The sequence below is a fragment of the Budorcas taxicolor genome, chromosome 2 (genome assembly GCF_023091745.1).
Source record: "Budorcas taxicolor isolate Tak-1 chromosome 2, Takin1.1, whole genome shotgun sequence".
Classification (NCBI taxonomy): domain Eukaryota; kingdom Metazoa; phylum Chordata; class Mammalia; order Artiodactyla; family Bovidae; genus Budorcas; species Budorcas taxicolor.
In genome coordinates, this window is record NC_068911.1 from 149231785 (window position 1) to 149247991 (window position 16207).

At 52.2% G+C, this 16207-nt stretch overlaps 1 protein-coding gene across 1 annotated transcript in view; it reads left to right on the forward strand.

Annotated features, from left to right (window-relative positions):
* The window catches only part of IGFBP2 (insulin like growth factor binding protein 2), a 29244-nt gene extending 20330 nt beyond the window's left edge, over positions 1 to 8914 (forward strand). The window contains exons 2-4 of the mRNA XM_052636019.1: positions 5088 to 5317; positions 6324 to 6464; positions 8591 to 8914. Of these exons, the coding sequence (XP_052491979.1) occupies positions 5088 to 5317; positions 6324 to 6464; positions 8591 to 8755 (536 nt within the window). The 3' untranslated portion in view covers positions 8756 to 8914. The remainder of the gene's footprint in view (positions 1 to 5087; positions 5318 to 6323; positions 6465 to 8590) is intronic.
* The last annotated feature ends 7293 nt before the right edge of the window (positions 8915 to 16207 follow it).

Consider the following 16207-nt stretch of genomic DNA (forward strand, 5'->3'; position numbering starts at 1 on the left):
GGGGGCGGTGGGGGGCAGTCAGCACCTGCGTCAGCGAACCAGGCCAGTGGATTTCCTCATCTTATTAGCGCTTTCATCGGCAATGATGAAATCAATAAAGGAGTGGGTTCCAGGAACATACCCTGGAACCCAGGTGGCCTCCGTGAGGGTAGACAAACTGACCTTCAGCTCAGACCGGTCAGGGACATCTCAGGACAGGAAACCGCCTCTGTCCCCGTGGGATAAGATTGCTCCCTGGAGCCCTGTCCTCCGGAACCCAGTGTAGGGCTATTGTATATGACTTGGGGCCCCTAGACATGTTTGCCTCCATGGGGCCCTTCCCCCACAAAAATGTCTTAAAGTCATTATTTTTATAACTGCACACGGATCAGTGTTATATGACGATGTCTGCTGTGACCTAAAAGTTTATTGTTTTTTTCTTCTCATTTTAAAAAGAAATGAAAACATTTCCCGGGGCTCTGGGTACCGTGCCCACTGCAGTGCGTGATGAGCAGGCCAGCCCTGCCAGGAGCTGGAGGCCCTGACCCAGCATTCTCTGTACCCTTCGCCTCCGCCCAGCGTTTCCAGAGCTTTCCGAGGGCCTGGTTCTGAGGGTCAACTGTGGGCTCACCTCTAGGCACAGTGGTATGAGTGCCTGGGAGAGCTGGGGAAGAGGGGTCAGCAGGCTGCCAGTTGTGTGAGGTCCCCACCACCATTGCCAAGAAGGTGGGCTCGGAGACCAGAGGCGTGCCTGGGGATGGAGCCCTGGTGGAGGGGGTCGTAGCTGAGGCGGGGAGGGGGTACAGTGTAGCTCAGATCTGCTTTGTGAGGGCCTGTGGGTCTGGAGCACTGAGCCACGGAGAGCATCAGGCCTCTGGATAAAGCCTAACTCCCGAACAGTGGCTTTCACCTGGGGGCATTTTCGCCTCCCAGGGGCCACTGGGTAATGTTCAAAGGCATTTTTGATTATTACAACTTGGGGCGGGTGCTGCTGGCATTTGGTGAGTGGAAGTCTGGGCTGGTGCTGGGCGCTTCACACAGGACAGCTCCCAACAAAGAATCTTCTGGTGCCAAGGCCAGTAGTGCTGGGGTCAGGAGACCCCGACCTCAAGAATGTTCCAGACATTGGTTCCTGTGAGTAGGCCCTTTCCAGAAGCTCCTCGAGAGGACTACACACGCAAGCTGACCTGCCCTCTTCCAACCCAAGGTGGTGTGGTTACGGCCACAGGGGAGACAGGCTGTGTTCGTCTAAGCCTTGGGGTGGCTTCCCATAAAAAGAGAGGAGCCAAGTGAGCTTCTGAGAGTCACAGCTTCAGACAGCAGAGCGGATGGGTCCAGAAATGGTGGGAGATTCCCAGAGCCCTTGTCTAGTTCCCTGGTCAGCGGAATGCATGGTCTGGAATGCTGGAAGTGGTGTTGAGGTCTCCAGAAATTCTGCCACGCTGGGGCAGGAAGCTGGCTGGGCAGGGCATGGTGAGGTCAGGGTCGTGCCCAGGGTGAACCAGGGCTAGGCGAGGGCGATCCGCAGGTTCCTGCATTGTCTTTCCCATGGGGTCCTGCGTGGTTCCTGCACGGAAGCAGGACTTTTGTAATCATCTTGCTGTTTTCCTCCTGTGTTCCCTGGGCCGTGCCAGCAGGGATGGGGGCAGAGAGCCTGAAATTGCCCCACAGGTCCAGGGGCAAAGAAGCCTGTAGAAACGGAAATGGCAGAACTGGCGGTGAGGCTGGGGTTGAGTCTTCTCCTCCACTTGTGCCAACATCTGCCGCATGCGTTGAGGTTAACGTGAAGAAGATGGAGGGTTTCCTGAATCAGACCATCCTGTTTTTTTGCTGGGTTTATCTCAGACTCTCTCAAGCTTTCCCTGCAACCTGCTGCCCTCCACCTCTGATATCTGAGGTGGGGTAGGGGGGGATCTTATCTTCTTTGTGGTTGGCCTCAGCTGCCTGAACACTCCCAGAGGAAAGCTGTAGCCAGCCCCCCATTCAGGGGAACGTGGCCGGTAGCTGAGCTGGGGAACCAGGAGCGCCTTCTCTTAGGGCCTCTGGGTTTCTGCTGTTTGGGCTTCAAGGACAGAAAGGGGAGTGGCGCAGGGTGAGGAGCGTCTGGGGCAGGTTGATGTAGACCGTGGTGGATCTGGACTCCCACCTGACTTGGTGTCAGATGCTTCAGGCCCGAGTTCTTTTGCGGGTGGTGCTGGGGTTTCTGGAATAGGAAGTCACCTGCATTTGGCTATTTATGATAAAATTTGGGCTACCCGGAGCCTCTGGGGAAATAGCCATTCTGGAGAAACATTTTCTGGGTTTCAGAAGGCTTTCTCATTTAAAGACTTCAATTTTTATTTTCCTAAGTTTAACAATTTTGAATAGAACTTTCTTTTTTTTTTTAAAATACTGAATATTTGACTTGTTTACCCCTTCCCTTTTTGCATGCCCCGAGGGCATGACAACCTGCTCCAGTATTCTTGCCTGGAGAACTCCACGGACAGAGGAGTCTGGGGTCCATGGGGTCACAGAGAGTCAGACTCGACTGAGCAACTAAAACACACTCAAGGTCATATTATCAACATGAGTCTTATTTTGGGCCACACAACGTGGACGTTTTCAGGGGTCATCAGTGGCTGTGGAGTTGTTTGTGGGGCACTGAACATCCCCAGGGTTCTTCTGTCTGTTTTTTTTTACCTGTTCTCTATCCTCTCTGCCATTTGGTACTTCTTGTACCGACAACATGCCTGCCTTCTTATTCCTTTTAATTTTGTTGATTTTATTCTGTGCTGGCCTTGGAAACCAAACATGCAGAAACCAGGCTTACTCGAGCAGTGCTCCTGTGAACCATCAGGGTTCTTCATGCATTGACTTTCCCTGTCTTGTTGGGAAAGCATCACAGCTTTACAATGCTTGGACGTGGTGACCGCTGTTCTGAGGCTTGTGAAACTTATCTTCCTCTGCTTCCTGTTTCTGGGTCAAGTTCTGCATGGCCAGCGTAGCGGATCACTGAGGCAGATGTCATCAGCATCCCATCATCACTATTACCATTTTCCTCATCATCAAAGTAATCATCACCAACAGGACGTAGTTTCTGCGCCCGCCTGTATCTCAACAGCTTTCCCTTTAACATACACTCAACTGTTCTGTGAAGTAGGAACTATTATTATCCAACAATTTGCAGTTAAGGAAACAGAGGCACAGAGTGCATATATATGCAGGAGAAATACAGGCTGGTATAAAAAATGGTAGAGCTGGGATTTAGCCCGAGTCTGCCCTCCTAACCAGTGCTCACCAGTCTGGAAAAAATGTATCAGGTTCTAAAGGAATCCTCTCCTCTGGCTAGTGAGACCTGACACACAGGCAACAGGTCCAGTGTGAAGGGAAAGGATGGAACTCAACCTTTGTTGAACTCCTCTGTTTGTGGGGACCCTACTGGTGCCTGCTCCCCTGGAGTCTGCTGGAAGGAGATGCTCTGAGGATGTAGGTACTGGCTCCCCAAGGCACGGAGGAGGGTCCCACCCCTTAGCTGACGAGGGAGTGAACACCAAAGCTCACAACAACCCAGAGAGGTTATCGCGGCCCTCCTTTGACAGGTAAGGGTCAGCTTCTTCCTCCATACAGCACTACCTGGGACAGCGACCCTCAGCCCACCACGCTGTGCCTGAGTTAACTGCGTACTAAGCGCCTTGCTTGAAATTCTTGCGTAGAAGTATTTATCGTAAAAGACATTTGGGTTTGTTATCCAGACTGTAGGTTTTTGGAGGTGCACTAAAGGGGAAGAGAAAATGTGCACGGTTTGTTTGGAGATAGCCCTGAGTGTTCCCTGGGCCTGCAGGGGGCTGCAGTGCTGTCGGAGGCCCTGAGGCCCCTGCTGTGTCTGTTAGGGGCTGTGTGCAACCTGGCCTGCCTAGAGCTCTCCGGAAATGGTCTCCTGGTCAGGACCCTTCCAGACCATTCACTGTTCCCTGGCTGGACACACCTAAGCCTACGTGAGACGGCGGGGGTGTGGGGCATGCCACATGAGCTGTGCACGTGGTAGGAGCTGTTCCCTGTGGCTGACTGGCTGGGGGTCTAAGAAAGTTCAAAAACTTAATGGGTGGACCTTGGAGAGTCATTTGGATATGAGGCTACACGCCCTGCAATAAGATGAAACTACAGCGTGGTCCTTGTTGCTGTCTGGGAGCTCTCGATGTCATGGGTTAAAAGTGGTAGTCGCTCAGTTGTGTCCGACCCTTTGTGACCCCATGGACTATAGCCTGCCAAGCTCCTCTGTCCATGGGGTTCTCCAGGCAAGAATACTGCCATTCCCTTTTCCAGGGGATCTTCCCCACCCAGGGATTGAACCCCAGGTCCCCCTGCATTGCAGCCAGATTCTTTACCATCTGAGCCACCAGGGAAGCCCTGTTGGGGGGAGCGGGCCAGCAGGCATAGACAGACCGAGAGACAAGTCAGGGACCCTGGGTCGCGCTGAAGGAGCGGAGTGTCCGTGCGGGCAGCACAGAGGGGGGCAGGCGGGCTGATGAAGAATGACGGCGGAGGTGGCGTTGGACGCTGAGTTCTGCTGGCGACCTGACTCTCCATTGCACTAACCACCACACACTGCACAGCCCCGTGCTCTCTGTGGCTTGAATTTCAAAAACTCATCCAATCCGCGCCTTTTCAGACCATAAATGATGAAGACTTTAAACAGGGGAGGTTAGTGGTGGGTGAATCTGAGAGGTGTTTCTAGGGAAGAGTTGATGGCTTTAATCCCGTTCCCTGTGAGGGCCTTGCCCACTCAATTCTCCAACCCTGCCTGGCCTCCTGGGATATGGACAGAGCAGAGTAGGTGGCCCAGGCTCCTTTCTGGAGTCAGAGTCTGCGTTCACATCCTGGATTGTGATCTTGATCAAGAAGCTGACCTGCGTGAGCCTCAGCTTCTCCGTCTGTAGAAGTTGGGGGATGTTGGTACTCCTAGTGGCTGTGAAACTGAAATTGATCATCCATGCATCTTGCTTAGTGCTGTTACTTAGACGTTGGTCATCCCCTTTCTTGTCACTGTCAGGGGTTCAGCCAGTCCCTGGAGGGCCCGCATCTGGGGAAACCAGACCTGCAGCCCTCAGTCTCGTCCTCTCTCTCTGCAGACAATGGCGAGGAGCACTCTGAGGGAGGCCTGGTCGAGAACCACGTGGACGGGAACGTGAACTTGATGGGAGGTGGAGGTGGTGCCGGTCGGAAGCCCCTCAAGTCCGGCATGAAGGAGCTGGCCGTGTTCCGGGAGAAGGTCACGGAGCAGCACCGGCAGATGGGCAAGGGTGGCAAACATCACCTTGGCCTGGAGGAGCCCAAGAAGCTGCGGCCGCCACCTGCCAGGGTCAGAGAGGGTCGGGTCTGGCTGGAGGGGTGGGAGGACGGTCAAAGGGAGTGTCCCAGCAGGAGGGGTCAGGAGCACTGCTGTGAGATCCATGTCCTGTGTGCCTGCAGGCAAAGTACTTTCTGATTCCGTTGCTAACATTCAGTGTTTTTTCAAGCACATCAGTATTTTTTCGAGGGCCTCAGCATCTTTGGCTGTGAAATGGGCTGGACATATGGATTCTTGAGGTCCCTCCCTTCTAAAGCCTCCACATTTCTGCTCGGCTTCATTGCTGTTGTTTAGTTGCTAAGATGTGTCTGACTCTTGTGACCCCATGGACTGTAGCCCGCCACGCTGCTCTGTCCATGGGATTCTCCAGGCAAGAATACTGGAGTGGGTTGCCATTTCCTCCTCCAGGGGATCTTCCCTGACCAGGAAGTGACCTGCATCTCCTGCATTGGCAGGCAGATTCTTTACTGCTGAGCTACTGCGGAAGCACTGCCTGGCTTTGAGATATAGGCTCCCCCAGAAAAGGCTACAGTCCATGGAATCGAAAGAGTCAGACACAACTTAGCAACTACATCATCACCACTACTGCTTGAACTTGCCCACTCTTGTTGCAGTACACTACCCTCACTGAGCCACCCCTCTTCCTCTTTCCAGCTCAGCTCTGCTGTCTTGGCCCTTGGATGGGTTTATGAAAGGGAATGATGGTTGGGCCACTGGATGGAGTAGAGATCCTTGAATTCAGTGTTTGCAAGTAGATCCCATTTTGATCCCTGAAAAGAATGGAGGAGAGGAGGGAAGACTCACCTGCAGGGTGACTTTCTCTTGGAGTGGGGCGGGGCCTGGTGGTAAGGCAATGAGCTTGCTGGGCTGGGTGTCAGAAGTTCCTGGTTCCACCAGCTTGCTGTGTGGCTGTGGGAAAGTGGCATTCTGCACACGCGCTTCTTTCGGAAGCTGTGCCGGGGCTGGCGTCGCATGAACCCGTTCTCTAAGTGTCCTCTCCGTGTGCCTATGCCTGCAGACCCCCTGCCAGCAGGAATTGGACCAGGTCCTGGAACGGATCTCCACCATGCGCCTTCCGGATGAGCGGGGTCCCCTGGAGCACCTCTATTCCCTACACATCCCCAACTGTGACAAGCATGGCCTGTACAACCTCAAACAGGTGAGTGAGGGTGTCCCTGGCCTGTGTGTGCCTTGTTGCTGCCCCGCATGCCGCTAGTAAGCCCCTGAGGTCTCAGCGCTGAGTCCAAGACCAGTCTTCTGTGAGGAGGAGGGCAGGGATGCCAGCTGCCAGGCCAGGGAGGGCGGGGGCGGGGCTTGTTGGCTTCAGTCCCTTCCAAGGCTGACTTCGATTCCCCCACTACCTGCCAGCAGCGGTTAGCATGAGAGGGAGCCTCTTGGAGAAGAGATAGGGCCTCATAACGGTGCCTCTTGACTTTTACTGAGCATTAGAATCACGTGCTGGTGATTCTGGGGACCCGGCTGCAAGAGATTGCCATTCAGAAGGTTAAGTGGGGTCCGAGAGTTTGCATGTCTAACCAGCTCTCAGGGATGCTGATGGTCCCTGGACCTCACTTCCAGAATCACTGACTTGAACCATTCAAAACCAGGTAGCCTCTCTGGTTTTCCAGTATCTCAAGGAATGGAGAAACACCACTTGAAATAGTACTAAAAAAGGTAATAGGAGAGGGTTTCCATCAGAGGCTCAGCAGTGAAGAATCTGCCTGCCAGCGCAGGACACTCGGGTTCGATTCCTGGGTTGGGAAAGTCCCCAGGAGAAGGAAATGGCAACCCACTCTGGTATTCTTGCCTGGGAAATCCCATGGACAGAGGAGCCTGATGGTGTAGTCCTATGGGGTCAAAAGGGTCAGACATGACTTAGCGACTAAACAGTTAACAACAACATGAGTATAGTAGAGAAAATTAAGAAAGTTTAAGTTTTTAAAAGAAAAGAACCCTTTTTCCTCCCTGCTTCCACTCTGTTCATATGCCTTTTAATGATCTATGTGTATTTACCTAACCACATAGAGTTTATAGTGGTGATTGTTACCAGTTGTTTTATCTTGGTGGGTTGTCCTTTTAACCTACCCCACTGCCCACTTCCTCAAGCTCATCCCTTGTGTAGGGAGACAAGGGCCGTGTGCATTTCACGTAAGGCAGGATTGAGAGAGTGTGGGCTCCACCAGCCATTCTGTTTTCCAGTGGAGGATCTGAGCCCAAGTGCACAACGGGCTTCTCTAGGGAGCTTTAAACAGTATGAATGCCTGGGCCCCACCCCCAGACATCCATATTCTGTGAATCTGGGGTGCTTTCTGGGCACTGGCTTTTCAGAGGCTCCCCTGGGGATCCTAGTGGGTATTGGAGCTGACTTAAAAGCTGGCTGTGTGGGAACTCGCCTGGTGGTTCAGTGGCTAAGACCGTGCTCCCAGTGCAGGGGGCCCAGGTTCAATCCCTGATTAGTGAACTAGATCCCACAGGCTGCACCTGAGACCTGGCACAACCAAATAAAAACACTGAAGGGAAAGGTGGGTGTGTGGAGCCAGAAGATGGGGTATGGGGCTCTGCTGACCCCCTAGGGGATCTCACTTACCCATCTTCTTAGCCGAGGCATCTTGTCCCTTGAAATATCAGTCTGCCGTTAAAAGCTATTAGTTCGCACACTTGCCCTCTAAATGTAAGCCAGCTGCTTTGGAGCGCCAAAGAAGCAATAGCATTCTTTTCTTCCAAATCTTATGGATAAGCGGGATTTTCGAGAGGAATTGGCTCATGGGTAAGAGCAGGCACCCTGGGAGGGGAATGCCTGGGTTGGTGTTCAGCTGTGGCTCTCACTAGCTCTGTGACACTGGCCTTCTGACCATCTATAAAGTGGTAAAACATTGGTACCTAATCTGCAAGGTGATTGTGGGGATTAAATGAATGTATGTTAGATAGGAACTGTAAGCAAGCAGCATAGATTGCTTACACCACGCCCAGCATAGAGCGGGACCTTTTACCGTTAAGTGCATTCCTGACCTCCCCTTACGAGTGTACATCCATCCATCCCGTACACTGGGTCGTCTGCTGGATGGGACCTCCGCACATGTGGGGGCCAAGCCATTCTATTGAAGCCCCCCCCAGCAGCGTTGCTAATAACCAGAGCGCAGTTCCTGGGCCAGCATCACGCGCCACACTGGAGCTTGAATGACTGTGCGGAATTGGCAGGCACACCCAGACCTTGGAACAGGAGTCTGCATGTCAGTGAGACCCCCTCGTTTTTATCGGGGTGTCCTTTATGTCCTCTCTCCTCAGTGCAAGATGTCTCTGAACGGGCAGCGTGGGGAGTGCTGGTGTGTGAACCCCAACACCGGGAAGCTGATCCAGGGAGCCCCCACCATCCGGGGGGACCCCGAGTGTCATCTCTTCTACAACGAGCAGCAGGGGGCTCGAGGGGTGCACACCCAGCGGATGCAGTAAACCACAGCCAGCCGGTGCCCGGAACCCCCCACCTCCACCCCTCTCCGGAGCGGGGCCCAGCATGCAGAGCGCATGCGTGATGGGTGGCGGGGCAGAGCTTCCAGGAGTTCTGACATGTGTATTTATATTTGGAAAGAGACCGGCACCGAGCTCGGCACACCCCACCCCACCCCCACCTTCCCCCTCCCCAGCTGGAGATGCCTGCACCCTCCCTGCTCGAGGCCCTGCTGGGCAGGAAGGGGATGGTTGCAGTGGCGGAGCTGGGGTAAATGTTTGGGAGAGGGAAAAAAAGAAATTTTTATTTTTGAACCCCTGTGTCTCTTTTGCTTAAGATTAAAGGAAGGAAAAATAAAGCTTGTGTGTCTTTTGCCTGAGTCTTTGCTCCCCCGCCCCCGGTCCAAAAGAGGTTCTGAGGCTTGCCAGCTTCCTTCCCTCCAGCTTTGCCCCGACTGCTGGGCAAGCTGGGCAGGCCAGCCTTAGGTTCATAACAGAAATGAGATGGATGGGGCGGAGGAAGTCATGAATCCAGGTGGAGCCCCCCAGCACAGCCCTAGGAGTCTGGCCAACCTCCCCTGCCCCTGGGTGGGCTCTGGGGGAGGAGGGGTGGACCCCAGTGTCTCTTCTTCCATCTCACATTGAGATGACACTGCAGAGGAAGAAAGGGATCCCAGAAATTGGAATTGGGGTCCTCTGGCCCCCCAAATTAAGGAGAGCTCTGTTACCCCACGGGAGACATGTAATCACCCCGAAGGGAAGTTAGTGGGTCTGTTGTGACTTGGAGTCTCAGACCTGCTTGCTGAGGGGCCCAAGGAGCTGTCTGGCTCCAGAATAGCAAGCATGTCTTGGCTGAAGCTGAGGGACCAGGGAAAGGGCACAGACACAGGCCCTATTTCTGAAGCAGAATTCTGCCCGCTTGGTTCTGTTGGTATCTCCAGCCCCGGCCAATTCCAGGGGGCTCCCCACTTGGCCAGCTTCCCTGGTGGCTCAGCGGTAAAGACTCTGCCTGCCAATGCAGGTGATGCAGGTTCGATCCCTGGGTTGGGAAGAACCCCTGGAAAAGGAAACGGCAACCCACTCCAGTGCTCTTGCCTTGGAGAATCCCATGGACAGAGGAGCCTGGTGGGCTGCAGTCCATGGGATCTCAAAGAGTCGGGCACAGCTTAGTGGCTAAACAACAACTCCACTTTGCAGGAGGCCACGGGGAAGTGGTGCTTGGTGCTTTCAGGCCCACTATTCACACGGCCTCACTTTCCGCAGCGCCCTTCTGTGACATTGTACCCCTTCCCATGTGGAGGAGGGGACCAGAGGCAGCCATGCCTGGGCCACCACCCTCCTGGTCAGCCACCTGGCAACTCAGGAAGGAGAGGCAGAAGGACACCTGGGGCCAGGCCTGGGGGTGAGACGAGCTTCACTTGGAGAAGAAAAAAAGCAGGTCCCCCAAAGCAGGCAGATTCCCAGCCAGCGCCTCTGGGCTGTACCGGCGAGTGGCTGGCTGTCCCGGAAGTACATTAAAGCTCATTTAGTCCTCAGGAACCCACAAATAAGGTGCTGTTGTTAGCTTCACTTCACAGATAAGGAAAAAGGCCCCCAGAGATGCCTAATCTGGACTGCCTGGGACCGGGTCCCCTGACTCCTAGGTGGGTTTGCTGCTCAGCCCTGAGTTATACTGCCCTCTGTGGGCGGAAGCAGGGAGGTTGTCCTGGAGAGTCTACAGGGCTTTGGGCACTGGTTGGATCTGTGCCCTGTGGGTCACCAGCCCCTCCCCAAGGGGTGCGCCCCCTATCCTCTGATCCCCTCAGCTGTCGTTGGCAGCCGGTGGCTGCTACCCTGGCAGTTTTCAACTTGACTAATATTTGAATCGACTGAGGCACTAAAAAATTTCTCATCCTGGGGCTGTGCCCTGCCATCAAAAAACAGGCAAGGTGTTTTAATTCATTAATGTAATTAAATTAAGGTTCTAGTACTTTCCAGCTGAAATTGAGACACCTGGGTTTGAATTCTGTCCCACCACTTACTATTCGTTTGCCCAGAGCTACATTACTCAACCACAGTTCAAAAGCATCAATTCTTTGGTGCTCAGCTTTCTTCACAGTCCAACTTTCACATCCATACATCACCACTGGAAAAACCATGGCCTTGACTAGACGGACCTTTGTTGGCAAAGTAATGTCTCTGCTTTTCAATATGCTGTCTAGGTTGGTCATAACTTTCCTTCCAAGGAGTAAGCGTCTTTTAATTTCATGGCTGCAGTCACCATCTGCAGTGATTTTGGAGCCCCCTAAAAGAAAGTCTGACACTGTTTCCACTGTTTCCCCATCTATTTCCCCTGAAGTGATGGGACCAGATGCCATGATCTTCGTTTTCAGAATGTTGAGCTTTAAGCCAACTTTTTCACTCTCTTCTTTCACTTTGATCAAGAGGCTTTTTAGTTCCTCTTCATTTTCTGCCATAAGGGTGGTGTCATCTGCATATCTAAGGTTATTGATATTTCTCCTGGCAATCTTGATTCCAGTGTGTGCTTCTTCCAGCCCAGCATTTCTCATGATGTACTCTGCATATAAGTTAAATAATCAGGGTGACAATATACAGCCTTGATGTACTCCTTTTCCTATTTGGAACCAGTCTGTTGTTCCATGTCCAGTTCTAACTGTTGCTTCCTGACCTGCATATAGGTTTCTCAAGAGGCAGGTCAGGTGGTCTGGTATTCCCATCTCAGAATTTTCCACAGTTTATTGTGATCCACACAGTCAAAGGCTTTGGCATAGTCAATAAAGCAGAAATAGATGTTTTTCTGGAACTCTTGCTTTTTCGATGATCCAGCAGATGTTGGCAATTTGATCTCTGGTTCCTCTGCTGAAGAATTGATGCTTCTGAACTGTGGTGTTGGAGAAGACTCTTGAGAGTCCCTTGGACTGCAAGAAGATGCAAACAATCCATTCTAAAGGAGATCAGTCCTGGGTGTTCTTTGGAAGGACTGATGCTAAAGCTGAAACTCCAATACTTTGGCCACCTCACGCGAAGAGTTGACTCATTGGAAAAGACTCTGATGCTGGGAGGGATTGGGGGCAAGAAGAGAAGGGGACGACAGAGGATGAGATGGTTGGATGGCATCACTGACTCGATGAACAAGAGTTTGGGTGAACTCCAGGAATTGGTGATGGACAGGGAGGCCTGGTGTGCTGCAATTCATAGGGTTGCAAAGAGTCGGACATGACTGAGTGACTGAACTGAGCTGAACTGAACTTTACTCACCTTCTCTGAGCCTCAGTTTTCTCAGCTAATGGGGATGAGCCTCAGTTTTCCTCACCTAATGGGGATGTCTAATGGGGATGATTTCAGCCTCAACAGGGTTGATACTTAATGTCACCCAGTTGACAACAGCGTGGTATCAATGTGAGACAACAGATGTGGTTGTGCTCTGGAAGCTATATGAGTACCAAATGACAGGGGTTAGGATGGGGCCATTGCTGGGTCAGTCTCATGCCAGCCCCCACAATAGCCCACGTGCCCCAAGGTTGCTAACTTGCTTGGATCCTTTCTGCAATGTTTTTTGCAGAGTTCTCCTGAGGATGCCACAGTCTCTTTGCCTATTTTCATGTCACTTGCCCACAGCCTCCTTGTACCCTAAACCCTCTGAAGAGGTGGATTTTTACGGGTGTGTGAGCACCCTTCTGCTATGACTCTTGCTACAGGAAACACACTGACTGATGTACAGTGTGACCTAGAAACCTTTTCAGAGGGAAAGCTTAATTGCACCCACGCGGGAAGATGGTTGGCTGGGCAGCGATCTCTGCTGATCAGAGATGTCAAGCTGATGGCTCACCTGGGATTAACTGCCTCTTCCAATTTTAGTTTTAAGACGGGAAGTTGATGAACACTGTGGCTATACTGCCACCGTGTGGCAATATAGGGACCTGCATCTGAGTTTGCATGGTCTCAAAGTCATTTGGGAGAAGGCAATGGCACCCCACTCCAGTACTCTTGCCTGGAGAATCCCAGGGACAGGGGAGCCTGGTGGGCTGCCGTCTATGGGGTCGCAGAGAGTCAGACACGACTGAAGCGACTTAGCAGCAGCAGCAGCAGCAGCAGCAAAGAGTTATTTGCATAAGGGTTGGTCCCAGGAGTCCAGGCTGAGTCAGCTGGGGATGCTTGTTAAACTTGCGATCTGTGGAATCTATCCTGGACTGCCTGTTCCCATGCCCTCTGAATTTGGAGAATCACTGCTGTAGTGACCTCATCTATCTGTCAGGTGTGTCTGGAATACTAGCTCCGTGTGATGGGGTAGTTGAGAGCATGAGTTTGGAGATAAGGCAGTCTTGGAATTTGGGCTGTACCTACTTAAGCGTATGTGAACTTTTTTTTTTTTTTTTTTTTGCTGTGCCATGTAACTTGTGGGATCTAGTTTCCTGAGCAGGGATTGAACCTCGGCCTTTGGCAATAAAAGTGCAGTCCTGACCACTGGACTGCCAGGGAATTCCTTGACTTAGGTGACTTTGGACACATTTCTAACTTCTGAACCTCATTTGTTTCATCTTTAAATATTGAGATAATTTCTCTCAAAGAATTGCTTTGAGAATATAAAATCATTTCTGTCATATAATAAGTGCTACCTACATGCAGTTGTAGGCGTCCCTGGTAGCTCAGATGGTAAAGAATCTGTCTGCAGTGTAGTAGATGCAGGTTCAGTCCCTGGATCAGGAAAACCCCCTAGAGGAGGCAATGGTAATTCACTCCAGTATTCTTGCCTGGAGAATCCCACGGACAGGCCATGGGGTTGCAAAGAGTTGGACACAACTGAGCGACTGACACACACACACATGCCGTTGTACTGCATCCTGGGTTCAGTGTTAGGGTTTTACAATATAAAGAAGGAAAAGATTATGGTCCCTGACCTGAAGGGGCTGACATTCTAGTGGAGGGAACCAGCCACTGACAGAAGTGTGCCCGGTGAAATTAAGAGGGACATCTGTGTCTTGGGAGACGCGAAAGCAGAGGCATAAGGAGGAAGTGGGCATTTGGAGAAAGGAGTAGTGTGTGTATGTGAGTGTGCATGCGTGTATGGTGGGGTTCACACAGAGGGACCAGCGTGAGCTACACAGTGACCGTGGAGACCTGCTTGAAGTTGAGGCTGCCTGTGGAATGGGAGGTTTAAGGTGAGGAGGGCCCACCAGGAAGGACCTAGGTATCTTCCTAAAGGGTTTTGGACTGAAAGCTCTCAAGAGTCAAGGAATTTAGGCAGAGGATAATGTGACTAGTTGTTGTTCAGCTGCTGAATTGTGTCCGACTCTGTGACCCCATTGATTGCAGCACACCAGGCTTCCCTGTTCTTTACTATCTCCTGGAATTTGCTCAAACTCATGTCCATGTAGTCAATGATGCCATCCAGCCATCTCATCCTCTGTCATCCCCTTCTCCTCCTGCCCTCAATCTTTTCCAGCATCAGGGTCTTTTCCAGTGAGTGCTCTCTGCATCAGGTGGCCAAAGTATTGGAGCTTCAGCTTCAGCATCAGTTTTTTTAGTGACTACTCAAGGTTGATTTCCATTAGGATTGACTGGTTTGATCTCCTTGCAGTCAAAGGGACTCTTGACAGTTTTCTCCAACACCACAGTTCAAAAGCATCAATTCTTTGGTGCTTAGCTTTCTTTATGGTCCAACTCACATCCGTACATGACTGCTGGAATAACCATAGCTTTGACTAGACAGATCTTGGTCGGCAAAGTGATGTCTCTCCTTTTTAATATCCTGTGTAGGTTTGTCATGATCTGTGCGTTAGAAAGTGAGTTCTGACTGCAGTGTCCAGCGTGGAGGACACGAGTGGGGATGGAAGGTCCCAGCAGGAAGGAACTGCAATGACCCAGGTGAGAAGAGAGCATGGTCTGAAGCGGGCAGGGGAGGTGATGAGAACAGTCAGACTGTCAACGGAGAGCTGTCAACGAGGTGGCTTATTCCTGGGATTTGGGACCTTATCAGGTGTCAGAGGTTAAGGAGAGTCAGGCCGAGGCAGCTGGGTGGATGGTGATTCCATTCTCTGAGAGCAAAGAGAGACGGGGAGGAGGAGAAGAAAGGAGATGAAGAGAGAACAGTTCAAGAGTGGGGATGGCGAGTCCAAATTTTGTTTGTGGTTTTGAACTTTGTGCTTCTAAGGTATAAAATCAGACGGGCAAAGTACATGAGCTTATGGTACGAGTTCAGTTTAGGGCACTTTGAACTTGAATTGTCTGGGGGACTTTGGGTGGAGAAAATATCCTTGACCCTCCCGTCATTCTCATATGTGGTTCATGAGCAAGTCCCATCGGCCTGTCCGTCCCCTTCTCTGCCTCTCCTCTGTCGCCAGTACAGCAGGAGAGGGGATGGCTGATGGAGGGGATGGGTAGGGAGAGAAAAGGAAGGGGACCGTCCCTTGGAAACAGAGGCGGAGTGATGTCAAGGGTGGAACGTGACGTTGGTTTAGTGGCTGACTCCATTTGGGTTGAGAAGGGGAGGCAGGATGTACTCAAAGGTGGGTCTTGGTTTTCCCTGGTAGCCAGACGACAATGTGAGGCAGAGCCCGAAGTTGTGTAGTAGATGGGAGGGGGAGGTGGGGGACTCCCCAGGCAGGCTTTGGAGCTTGGTGAGCCCTTGATGGTGTCAGCTCCCGTGACTCTGGGACTCTCTCCAGCAGGGCTCAGTGGGGCTGTGCAGGAGTGACAAGGGGAGGTTTCCCAGGGCTGAGGGGCTGCAGGGCAGGCGACACCAGACGAGTAGATGCTAACCGTGGAGCGCCGTGGGCTCCAGGCTCCTGGGGGAAGGAAGCCGAGCCAGGGAAGTGTTGATGAATCGAGAAACAGAATGTGGGAGGCCAAAGGCTCTTGCTCTCCGCTGAGTAAAACGTTGACACCGCAGCGCTCTCACCGCATTTCTCTCACTGAAAGAGCTAGCTGGGCTTGGAATGGGAAAGTAGCATCTTCAGATTTTCCGTGTGGAACCCCTGAGAGAACCCAGGCTCAGAGAGTGGCTGCAGTGGATGGAGGACCTTGGAGTTGAGAACATTTCTAATAGAGTGTGGATAGAGTGTGGCTTCTCTGATTCCTCAGACGGTAAAGAAACCGCCTGCAATGCAAGAGACCCAGGTTTGATCCTTGGGTCGGGAAGATCCCCTGAAGAAGGGAATGGAAACCCAACTCCAGTAGTCTTGCCTGGAGAATTTCGTGGACAGAGGAGCCTGGCGGGCTACAGTCCATGGGGTTTCAAAGAGTTGGACACAATGAAGGGACGACCACTTTCACTTTCGCTAACAGAGTGTGGTCTCCGATCAGCCCCCACACCTAAGGGTGAATATGGGACAGAGCAGACCCCAGGCCCCTGCCGGGTCCAGATCACAAGGCCTCCAGAGGAATGAATGATCAGCAAGGCGCTGTGGGTCTCAATGATGAACTGTGCCCGGAGGAGCAGGTTGAAGGGCAGAGCAGCCT